Source organism: Pagrus pagrus, assembly GCF_965226575.1.
Source record: "Pagrus pagrus genome assembly, chromosome: 8".
NCBI lineage: Eukaryota > Metazoa > Chordata > Actinopteri > Spariformes > Sparidae > Pagrus > Pagrus pagrus.
In genome coordinates this window covers 1,201,112-1,213,574 of record NC_140192.1, presented here as the reverse complement: position 1 = coordinate 1,213,574, position 12,463 = coordinate 1,201,112, and the positions used below count along the sequence as shown (strand labels likewise).

The window sequence follows — 12,463 nt, the reverse complement described above, 5'->3', positions numbered from 1 at the left end:
ACTTCACAGATTACATGCTGCATCAGAGGCAAACGAGGGCGTTGATAAATTATTGACGATCAGATCATCAGATCATCTTGATTAGTGGATCAAAGCTGAATTTAACACACATGTAAATAAAGTAGCTTATAATTTACTTTTACTCCAGTTTGCCTTGGGATCCTTCACGCTGATGACGACGTTAACGAGGAGACAGGAGCAGGCGGTGAGTTGCCGGGACTACTTTCAGCGGCGGATGAATCCACATATTTCACAATAAGCTCCAGCGTGTGTTCATGAGGATGATGATGATGATGATGAACATCTCAGCCACAGTGAGGACGTTTCTCTCTCTCTCTCTCTCACAATGAGTGAGTGTCGTCCGTCCTCTCTCCCCGCCCTCCCTCGTGATGTCACGCGATGACGTCACACGGAGGCGGGGCTGGAGCGTCAGAGCCGGAGCTGCCTCACAGAGCAGACAGATGTTTGGACTCCTCAGCAGAGACATGAGACTGAAGACCAGCAGCTACTGAGAGACATGGACAAACAGAAAGGTACTCACTACACCTTATATATATATATATATATATACAGAGTAACTAAGTACTTTTACTCAAATACTCAACTTTGAACAGATTGAAGGTACTTGTACTTTCTGCTTCACCTCACAGAGGAATATTGTACTTTTCACTCCACAGCTTCAGTTTCTTTACACATATAAAGTTTATATTTGTAATATAAAATATGACTTTTTGTGATAAATTAAAAACCCAAAAGTTGATGTAAGTACATCTGAAGCGATTAGTCGATCAATCGATCAGAACATTACTGATCAGCTCTTCTTCTCGTGTTTCAGTAAAAACTTTTGGTGGTTTCAGTTTCAGAGACGTGAAGATTCACTTCCTGTGAATGATTCTGATCATTTCAATGTATTTTTTAATAACGATGACGTTTGACAGTAACGCGTCAAAATGTGCAGCTCGCGGCTGGACTGGGAGCTTGGACTGGTTCTGTGACAAAGGACGGGCCGGGGCTAGCTGGTTAGCATGCTAACTTCAGTAGATATCTCAGTACAGAGACGTCGTCATGTCAGAACTCTCATTTCATCTCATTCTGTTTATAATTATAGTTAATTTAATGTATTAAACCAGAATTTGTACGTGTTGCACCTTTAAGCAAAGAAACTGAGTACTTCTGAACACGAAGAGCAGTGGTCCAACAATAGACCCTGGAGCTCCTCACGTGGTCTTTGCTCATCAGCACTGACGACTTGAAGAAACACCACGAACATTGAAAACACCAGAGTCGTAACGTTACAGTAAATATAAAGTATCATCGAGTGAAGTTTCATTATAATCTTGTTAATACTTTAAGACTTTTACTCGAGTACTATTCACATGTGTGTTTGACTGTGACTTTTAATTTGACATTTATTTGATGTGTTAAAACATAAATAAACGTAAATTATTACATGTAAGCTGTCAAATGTTATATAAAAACTAAATTGCACTTGTTTTTTATAGTTCATAGTGTGTAAATAATCCATAAACTTCACTTAAATCCTCCTATTTGACGTTTATTTACTGTTTATATATAAAAACATTTAATAAACTGTCTATAACACACAGATTTAAGTACATTTTAATGATTCTTTGTGTGTTAATGCGCAGTATTTGTTTAAAATCACAACTTCTACTATGAACACATTTATTCTATCACAACTCTGGTTTGCTGTCGTCTGTTTGACCAGCAGCCTCGACAGGAGGAACTAACACATTATTAATGTTTATCGTGGAGTTATAAACCATCTACACGTTCTCATGTTGCTTATCAGAGGATCAGTGGACTCGATCTTCTCACAGCGAGTCGCGGTCGTCACCGCACAAATATCTAAATCAAACCTGTTGATGTCACAAATTCCTCGTCTTTATCACACTGATGGTTTGTTAACTACAGCAGCACAACAATCGGAAACACCCGCCTGTCCTCCTCCATCATCCTTCCTCCCACCCCTCATCATCATCATCATCACTTCCTCCTGCTGCTGCCCTCAGGAGACCGAGCTAATAGACTGTTTAGATTCAGACTGAGTGTGTGCGACGTCCAGACCCACAGTCACAGACTCACTGACCACTGCGGCTTCAGTCTTATGACTTCATGTGATAAGTCCAGTTTATTCCAACTTGGGTCTGATTCGGGTCATTTTGTCCTTAATGTGTGTGTGTGTGTGTGTGTGTGTGTGTGTGTGTTTCCAGTGGCCTGCTTCTATCAGGCTAAAGCTAACAGGTACCAGGTCATGATATCATGCTAACAGACTGAAGCTAAGTCACAGTCCTGCTGTTCAGACGAGGAGGCGGCTCCTCCGTTAGGTTCAGGAGAAGATCCTTGATCGGGTCAAAATGAGTATGTTCGCTTACATCAGCTGCGTGATGTTGGTGAAGTTAAACATGAACATGGGTGATGATACGCCGCCTGCACAGATGAGCTGCGCTGCAGACGAACACGCTGTTTCATGTACTTCTCAACACTTCAGTTGTTTTTGGTGTTCAGTCTCTGTGCTGATCCGTGTGGTGGAGCTGATCGGGTCGGTCTGAGGAACCAGCGGCTCGGTAATGTAAATGTTTCTGCTGCCCTGTGTTTACCAGCCAGAGGATGAAAGAGAGCGCTGCTCCACGCCCTGCAACACACACACACACACACACACACACACACACACGCCCTGCAACACACACACACACACACACACACACACACACACACACACACGCCCTGCAACACACACACACACACACACACACACACACACACACACACCCTGCAACACACACACACACACACACACACGCCCTGCAACACACACACACACACACACACACACACACACACACACACCCTGCAACACACACACTTGCTAACCTCAGTCAGCTTCACTGGCCAGAAAAACACAAATCTGAGTTTGAAGCTTTGACTTTAAAAAAATTTAATATTGACACCATCAACTCTGTAAAGAACATCACAATGTTCTCCACCAGAACCGCCAGAACCGCCAGTGACAGTGAATTACTTTTAAACCAGTTTGTTAGTTTGTAAGAAAATAGATTTATGTTTGTTTGTGTTGTGATTGTTGACTTGTCGTCTGTTTCTGCTGCTGATTTTATGAGAATGACATTATCTGTCTTTCATTCACATGGACAGTGTGTGTGTGTGTGTGTGTGTGTGTGTGTGTGTGTGTGTGTGTTATGCAGCATCAAAGCCAGAGACAGGATGTGATGTTGATGGTCAGATAAGCAGCGTTCAGAAACACAAACTGGTCATTTCTCTGCAGTCTTCTGTTGTGAAGCCGTCCTCGTGTGTCTGAGGTGTTCCTGAGCAGACAGATCGTCCCGTCGTTGTCGTTGTCGTTGTCGTTGTCGTTGATGTGTTGTTGTGTTGATGTGTTGTGGGTGTGTGAGGTATGTGCAGCTCAGTGTTTAAAACGGCAGCCGGCTGATAAGCAGAGCTGCAGGATCCTTAAAATCAGCAGAGACGAGTTAATCAGAAACATTTAACCTCCGTCTCCCACTCAGCGCCGAGTGTGAATGGACTCACTCAGTCGGGCTGAATGGAGCTCAGAGACAATCACCGTCTGTTCGGAGGGTTCGCTCTGCATTTTTTACATTTTACCCTCCTTCTCATGATAATTCTGTTTTGATACCAGTTCAGTGGAGCCCTCCGGCCCGGTCGCTCCACGACACAAAACAACACAGTCAACAAAGGTTCAGCAGAAAATTCTGTTTCCAACCAAAGTGATGGTCCACATCAGATGTGGTTCTAGCTGTGTCAGGTTCCTGTCAATCATTTTATATCATAAGTTTGGATTTAAAAATGTGTAATGTCTTAGGAGGTTGCAGTCATCAGCAGTGAGGTTCTAGAGGTCCCTTTGGAGGTTCTACGAGTCCTGTAAGAAGTTCTAGTGGTAATCAAGGAGCTTCTATGGGTCCAACTGTGGTTCTAAAAGCCTAGTGGTCACCGACCGGGGTGAAGAAGTCCTGCTGTTGATTGTATAACTCCTTCACATTACTGAAGAGGTTCCTTAGGTGGTTTCTACAAGTCCGATAGGAAGGTCTAGTGTTCATCAAGAAGGTTCCTAGAAGTCTTCAGAGGTAGAAATGGTCAGTGATGAGGTTCTAAAGATCATTAGGTGGTTCTTTTTTAGAACTTTTTTAGATGATTGAAGATGTTCCACGGGTCCTTTAGGTGGTTCTACAAGTAAAACAGGAGGTTTGAGTTGCTGTCTAGGATGTTCTGGGGGTCTTTGGGGTGGTTTCAGAAGTCTCCATGAGGTTTAATGGTTTTATTGATCTTTAGGTGGTTATTTTGTTTCTTTATGGAGTTCGAGTGGTCCACGGTCCAGAAGTCCTTCTGTTGGATGTAGAACTCTTTTAGATCATTCAGATGTTCTAGAAGTCCTTGAGGTGGTTCTACAAGTGTTGCAGAAGGTTCTAGTGGTCATCAAGTAGATTATTGGGGTCTAGTCATGCTGTGGGAGGCTCTAGCTGTCATTTAGACAGTTCAGTCATCAGTTTTGAGGTCCTAGAGATCCTTGAGTGGTTCCCGAGCTTCTACTGGCTTTCAGGAGGTTCTAGTCCTGCTGAAGGAGGTTCTAGTGGCCATTAAGTCTGTTTTGGGATCCTTCTTATGGTTCTTCAGGTCCTTTAAGACATTCTAGTTCAACTTACGGGAGATTTCGTGGTAAAACAGATCTAACTCTGGTGTCTGTGAGGTGTTTCATGGATCAGATCAATGAAGGAAATCTTTCCTTGTGGAGAATTTGTTGTAAATGTTAAGAATCCAAAACTGTTATTTTCCACTCCAGACAACTTCCTGTTTCTCAGTTTTTGAGCTACGGGGACCTTGAGTTTTAAAATGATGTAACAACACACACACACACACACACACACACACACACACACACACACACACACACACACAGTGTCTTTATTCTGTGTTAAACATTAGCAGCATCCAGCAGCTTATCAGTGTGTATCCTGTCACATCAGTTAACGTGTGAAGGTCAGAACATCTGACTGTTTGAGATGGGAATCAGGTGCAGTCATCTCGGCTCAGCTCGGCTTTTTATTCACTCATTAATAAATAACGATCAGCACCAGACGAACACAAAGACTTCTGTTCCTGACCAACTTCAGCTGAACACGACTCCGGACCGAGCGCTCGCCGGCTTCATCAAATCACTTTTTATGACACAAGTGGTGACGAGTGAATTAAAAATAAACAGCAGCCCGTTCAGGAGAAGCAGGAAGTTAAAGGATTACACGATGATGATGAGTCAGCGAAAGATAAACATGCAGGAACACATTAATTAAGGAGTAACTAAAGTGTAAATAAGGGGAAGTAGCCATAGAGATAACAGGCAAATATGACCCAGTGGAAAACACAGTTTGTATTTTTAGTAGATGACATGAATTCACATCGCTGCTTTAATAATCTTCTGAGGCCAAAACACAAAGTCAGTGTTCATTCAGTGAAAGAGAGACAGCAGCTTCTTTCATCACATGAACACTGACTGACTTCATGATGGATTTCATGTTTAATTAACCTGCTGACGTCTGTTTACGACTCATAAAAGTCACAGAAATGATTTAAAATAAACAGCTGAGGGCAAAATCCTCAATGTGACAAATGTATTTTTAAATGTTTTAGACTCCTACTGATAAAAAATAAGATAGTTTTAAAGTAGCGGTGATGTGTTTGAGGATTTGTACACATTTGAATGCTTCAGAAGCTAACAGGCAAACACGTGCTAAATGTTACGCTCAATGCTAAGTTTAAAAATATAATTTTGCCATGTTAATATGTTTACAGCATGTTATTATTTGGTGTCTAATATTTAGCATTTTGGCTAAAACAGAAATGTAGATATTCAAAGGTCAATCCATAGTTTCAGTTTTGAAAATGATTAAAATCTTTAAATCTTTGAGACTTTCAGTAAAAAGTTTGACTATTTAAAAGCAGCTAAAGTTTATGTAAACTGGTGGCAGTACATTACATATTGTCTGATAAGCTCAGCTACCAGCTACTACTTGATTATTTTATTTGTTTATTTAGTTTATTCCTTGATCATTATTTATTTTCATGTATTAGCTTTATAGCTTAGCATAGTGCTGTTTAATGTAGTTGGTTGATTTTAAAAAGAGGACTGGGCATGTTAGCTTGCATGTTAGCATGTTAACATGTGTGCAGTTAGCATGATAACACTGTCGCTAATACTTAGCATGTTCGGATGTTTGTTAGCAAGCTCATCTTTAAAAAGTGAAACCTGCCCAACGTGCCTTCACTTAGCATGTTGAGATGCTACCTGATGCTGAGTGCTACATGTTAGCATGTCAGTAGCCTATAAGTTATTATCCAGTAGTTGTTACTGTAACATGGATTTCAAATGCTAACTGTGTTAGCGAAAGTCATATTTTATTTAAATGTGCTTTAAACATACATCCTTAATGTAACATTCCAGTTAAGTTAAACAGCAAGTTCATGTTGGTGTCCATCGTCCTGCTGCGTGGACAGACAGACAGCTGACGAGTCTGCCTGTCTGCCTCTCTGTTCACCTGTCTGTCTGCCTCTCTGTTCACCTGTCTGTCTGTCTGCCTGTCTTTAGTGCTGGCCAAGCTGATCTGGGACCTGCAGTCCTTCCTGTCTGTTCTGGACTCAGAGAACCTGAGTTACATCGCTCAGGCTCAGAAGAAATCCATCTCAGAGCTGCTGACCAAACTGCAGACGAGCGACACCCCTGGTATTTATACTGCTACACTGATACTACTACTAATACTACTAATACTACTATTACTACTACTACTACTACTATTACTACTACTACTACTAGTAGTAGTAGAAGAAGAACTAAAGTACTAAATATTTGTCTTGATGGTGTTTTTAATGGCATTTTAGTTTCGTTTATTTTTTATGGTAATTTTCTGGAGACTGATTTTTAATGACGTTGATGACTCGTCCTGATCTTGGGGGCGACAACAGGAGGATTCAGAGTCACAGATAATTAGTGAAGCACCGAAGCAGGAATCAAAGCTGCTTTAACAGTCGCTGCAGTTAAAGTGTCGTGTCACACTGAAACCATCCTGACGACTCTGGTCCTGTTCTGACTGCTGAGTTCACTGACAGACGGATGTTTGTTGTGTTTCTAGTGGAAGATGCTGAGTACATGATCATGAGCTGTCCATCACTGTCTCCTAGCAACGAGCAGATAGACACACCTGGGACAGGTAACACTCACCGAAATCACAGGAATACATGTGTTTGTTTGTTGCACTTTGTCACGTGTCATCTTGAAGTAAATGATTTATGTAACACTTGCTGCTTCAGGTGTCGTGTTCAAGGACAGTTTGAAATCCGGTTTATTTGTTTGTCCAGAAGGCGTCCGGTCCTCTGAGCTGGTCTCACGTCTGGACTCGTCTGTGTGGCTCCGAAACGGGGTGAGTCACATTTTAAAGCTTAAAAGACTCTTAATGTTTGTTCTCATCCAAGTTTAGTTTCTGCACTTCAGATTTTTACTTTTTTACTGTGACGTCTCCTCACGTCTTGACCTCCTGATGTTCCTCCTGAGGTTGAAGACGAGTGGTCAGCGGAGAAAAGGGCTTTTTTTTAGATAAGAGGAGGAGGAGGAGGAGGAGGAGGAGGAGGAGGTCTGTGATGTGGGTCAGTAATGACAGACTGAGTCCTCCTGAGGTTTGGGAGGAGACGGCAGGGTTACTGTGTGTGTGTGTGTGTGTGTGTGTGTGTGTGTGTGTGTGAGGGAGTGACAGGATGTTCAGTGTTTACATATGAGGCCATCTCCCCTCTTTCTGTCGTCCTATTGGCTGAGAGCTCTGCAGAGGGAGGAAGTGGTCACTGATGGCGGCTGATTAGCATCTGGTCTACGTGATGGATGGACGCACACACACACACACACACACGCACACACACACACACACACACACACACACACACACACAGCCTCCTGGGACATAGTGCTCATATGCAGCTCATTTACAAGCGTGATGTCAGATCCACAGTTCAGCCGGTGAACACAGGCTGTTTAACTTTACAGTCTGCGACACTTCACCTGTAACTGAGTATTTCTACATTGTTGTATTTGTACTTTTACACTACGAGGAGTTTTAACTGGTCCTGAACATCTTAATGACCGATTTAAGCAAACGAGACCATCAGTGAGAAGATCACTTGTTTCTTTTTAGTGGTTCTGACACCGTCCAGCGGGTCGGCGTGCAGACTGTGTTTACATTTCCCAGGCAGAGTTACAGTGAGAGGACCGTGATCATCGACAGTTAAAAGAAGCAGGGGGAGATTTTTCTTCACATCATTTTATTTTTGACATTATATGTTGTGGTTCTGATGGTGGAATCAGTCCACACGGGCCCAGAACCAACACAAGCATCACAGTTCCTCGTGGCTTGAAGTGACGGATCTGACACGTTCAGACAGAAACTTTAAATGTTTTCAACTTTGTGACTTTGTCCCTCTCACTTCTCCCCTCCTGCTGAACCACTTCCTGTTTCCTGTGATGTCACATCCAGGGCCCTGTAGTGCCGCCCCTCCCTCCAGGAGGTCTCGGAGGTGACGATGATGATGAAGATACCTACGAGGAGGCAGAACCTTACGTAGCTGACACGACCACGTCTAACGCCGGTATCCACACACACACACACACACACACACACACACACACACACACACACACACGCGCGTTGTAAATTGATCGTTAACTTGAACGTGTCGGTCGTTATCTCAGAGAAGGAGTCAGACAGCAGTCACTACGAGTCGTACGGGGATGATGATGATGATGACGAGGAGCCCGTGAAGGACAGAGCTCACTACATCCAATGGAGCGCCTCCCAGCCCTGCCTAAGGCCCGCCCCCGAGTCCCGTCTCTGTGGTTACCTGTGGAGGAGGAAGTGGCTCGGACAGTGGACCAAACAGCTGTTCATCATCAGGAACGACGTGCTGATGGTAACTTCTACTCAAGTACTGCACTGAAGTACTCACTCATCAGGGTCTGAGCAGCAGGAAGTAACTGTTCAAGTGTGTGTGTGTGTGTGTGTGTGTGTGTGTGTGTGTGTGTGTGTGTGTGTGTGTCAGTGCTATAAGTGTGCTCAGGACCTGCTCCCTCAGCTGGAGTTGAGCCTGCGCGGCTGTCAGCTCGTCTACAAGTCAAAGTGCAACAGGAAGATCCAGCACCAGCTCAAACTGGTCTTACTGGGCTCAGAGACGCTGGTTCTGGGATACAGCACCTACCAGCAGGCCGACGAGTGGAAGAAGGTCAGAACCACTGAACGTGTTGAGTTAACAGGGAACATTTACTCACTGAGCTGAAGTGAAAGTGTGACACACTTGTTCTGCTGCTATTACTTCTACTCCACTACATTTATCTGCTACTTTAGTTACTAGTTACTTTACAGATTACATTGCTGCATCAGCGTCAAAGCAGCACATTTTATATGGGAGACTGTGTGTGTGTGTGTGTGTGTGTGTGTGTGTGTGTGTGCAGGTGATCGAGGAGGTGAGTGCTGGAGGTGAAGTGGAGACTCAGAGCTCGTTGTCTCTGATCAGATCAGATCAGCTGCTGTCCTGCAGGGTGAGACACACACACACACACACACACACACACACACACACACACACACACACACACACTCAAACCTGGTTATAAAATGTGTCCATGTTGTGTCTCTTCAGTCCAGTACAGTCCAGACTGACTCTGAGGAGGAGAAACCTTCAGCTCGCTGCAGCAGCGACAGACACAGAGGTACTGAGATCATGACGACCTGCGACCCCGAGAAAAAAATACTTTATTACTTCATCTTGTGTCTTCTTCTGCCGCATTCACCTGATGGGTTGTGATTAGGTTTGTGATGTTCCCCTCTGATCCAACCATTGAACCAGAGACCACAGCATCACCAGCCTCCCTCAACACATGTCGAGATTTCACTGAACAAACTTTAAATCACTGCAGCTTCTTCTAATTTCACATGGACTCGTTTCTGTCTTCGTGTATGAACCTGCTGTCTGTTTGTTCCAGTGACGGACAGGATCAGATGAAGTGATGTCATGGTGACCTCTGACCTCAGGTGTGGTTGATTGACAGGTTACCTGAGCGTGATGATGAACTGTCAGTGGCAGAGTTTACTGTGTCAGGTGGAGGCGTCAACGCTCAACATGTTCGGAGAGGAGGAGGAGGAGGAGCAGGAGGACGAGGAGGGAGGGGAGGTGAAGAGGGAGCGCTCCCCTCAGTACACCGTCCAGCTCAGAGGATGTGACATCAGAGCCGGGCCCGACACGGGCCACTCCTACAGGATCACACTGAGCATGCTCGGTGACCAGGTGGCGGTGCTGGAGGTGAGCAGCTGACACACAGGAGCAGTTCATGGAGTTCATGATTCAGTCACGGTGTTCATGTGTCCGTCCGTCCTTCAGGTGAGCAGCTCAGAAGAAAAGGAGCAGTGGTTAAAGCTGCTGCAGGACGGAGCCGCCAACCACAGTCACCATGACAACAACACACAGGTGCACTCAGGTGGAGCTCTCAGGTAAGACGGTCTGTTTTACTTGATACTGGACTTTTAATATACATTTATTTCTTCTTCTTCTTCTTCTTCTTCTTCTTCTTCTTCGTCTTCGTCTTCTTCTTCTTCTTCTCCTTCTCCTCTCCCCTCCTCCCTCCCTCTTCTTCTTCTGTGGTGATTATGTCTTGTTGTTTCCCTCCTCAGTGGGCTGCAGATCAGGAAGTTTCCCACCTCTAACACCTACATGGACGACCCGTTCCACCTGAGTGTAACAGGCCGAGACCAGCCCATCTACTCCAACACCTCGGTCCTGGAGCACATGGTACGGTCCACAGAGCAGAAGCTCTCAGTTCTGTTATATTTGTACTTTGGATCTTTTACTTCAGTGTAAATGTGTGTTTGTCACTGCTTCAGCTCCACAGCTCTCAGGATTCAGTTCGCTGCAGCTCGGTGTCGTCCAAAGACTCGGTGACCTACAGCAACACCGTGTTCACCACACAGAGTGAGTCTCAGCTCAGACGTGAACTGGAGACTGAAACACGCTGAGTCCAGAAAGTGAACGTTGCTCCACAGAGATACCAGCAGTTAACATCAACTCCTGATTATGTTGAATCACTCTTTGTGTGTCGCCGTGTTTCAGACAGGAGGTCGGTGGAAGTGGAGCGAGGCGTTCAGAAGCTGGAGCTGACCGGGAAGAGGCCGGTGCAGCTGAGGGCGGGGTCAGAGATCAACCTGGCGTCTGCTGGGAAGCAAAACAAACGCACCTCGTTCAGACAGTCGCTGGCCGTCTGCACTGAGCGCGCTCAGGTAGGAACAGCAGGCACAGAAACGACTCATGATGAAGATCTGCTGATATGAAACACGCTGGGTTTTTGACCTCTCACTGGTTTCTGCTGGTCTTTGCTGGTCTTTGCTGGTCTCTGCTGGTCTCTGCTGGTCCAGGTGGGTTTCCTGAACCCTCTGCTGCGACGGACGGCCTCGGCTAAAAACTCTCTGAGACGAGCTCCTTCAGCGCTGTTCATCGAACACGGGAAGGTTTTCCAGAGGAGGAAGGTCAGAGTCACACACACACTGATGTGAAAGAGGTCACAGTCGTACGCAGTGAACAGAAGTTACTGGATCTTTATGTGTGTTTGTGTTCTCACAGGAGTGGGAAACCAAAGCTGCCGCCTGACACCGATCATCACAGTCCTCTCAGCTGAACCTCCGTCTGCATCAAATGTTCAGTAATCAGATTACATGAACATGTTCCAGCTGTGTTTGTGGCGACAAATCCAGATATTGTGAGCCAAAGCAGGATCTGTGTGTGCAGGCTGCCAGGCCAGAGACCAGTGCTCCTGCCGGTGTTTCAGCATTTGAAACCACCGGATGTTTTTAAAGACGCGTCCGCTCATTTCCAGACGTCTTTGTGATCACAAAACGTCAAAACATGATCTTTTAAAGAAGGCTTCAGCCAGAGACCACTGTTCCAGCTGGTGTTTCAACATTTGTAAGCGTGACGCCACCAGGATGTCGTTACATGTTTGTGTTTTTTAAGTTAAAGAGAAAATCTTTTGGAGGAGGCTGTGAGCCGCTGAAGGCTTTAACGACATTTAAAGCCAAAACATGATGTTTTTACCCGGTCGTTGACTGTAACCCAGCAGGTTCTGTTCCTGATTCTGACCCGACCCGAGCTCAGCACCGAACCTCAAGAAATGTCAAGTTTCAAAAAACCAGTGGTTTGTTGAAACTGCCGTCATGTATCCTCCGATTGTGTTGCCGTGTGTGTCGACACCTGATGTCACACAAACAGATGACACACTCTTCACAGCTGATGACTCAGACTGAGTCTTCATGTTTCTGTTAAACCACCTCCTCCTCCTCCTCCTCCTCCTCCTCCTCATCATCCTCTTCCTCCTCCTCCTCTTCATCCTCCC

The 12,463-nt window shown here is 45.0% G+C and overlaps 1 protein-coding gene across 1 annotated transcript; it reads left to right on the top strand.

Annotated features, from left to right (window-relative positions):
- Positions 1-496: 496 nt before the first annotated feature.
- On the top strand, positions 497-12,091 carry LOC311261148 (actin filament-associated protein 1-like 2). The gene is made up of 16 exons (XM_084359556.1): positions 497-533; positions 6,635-6,769; positions 7,176-7,253; positions 7,402-7,463; positions 8,565-8,676; positions 8,780-8,997; positions 9,127-9,306; positions 9,536-9,622; positions 9,724-9,793; positions 10,133-10,383; positions 10,462-10,571; positions 10,752-10,869; positions 10,962-11,049; positions 11,188-11,354; positions 11,490-11,600; positions 11,695-12,091. Exons 1-16 carry the CDS (start codon positions 518-520, stop codon positions 11,719-11,721), a joined length of 1,830 nt encoding a protein of 609 aa, XP_084215682.1. The 5' UTR covers positions 497-517; the 3' UTR covers positions 11,722-12,091.
- Positions 12,092-12,463: the final 372 nt, after the last annotated feature.

What these genes read in the sequence shown, in the direction of transcription:
- LOC311261148 (XM_084359556.1), top strand. An exon ending in GCAGACGAGCGACACCCCTG is followed by an intron (nt 6,770 to 7,175) that starts GTATTTATACTG and finishes TTGTGTTTCTAG; the next exon opens with TGGAAGATGCTGAGTACATG. An exon ending in AGGCCGACGAGTGGAAGAAG is followed by an intron (nt 9,307 to 9,535) that starts GTCAGAACCACT and finishes GTGTGTGTGCAG; the next exon opens with GTGATCGAGGAGGTGAGTGC.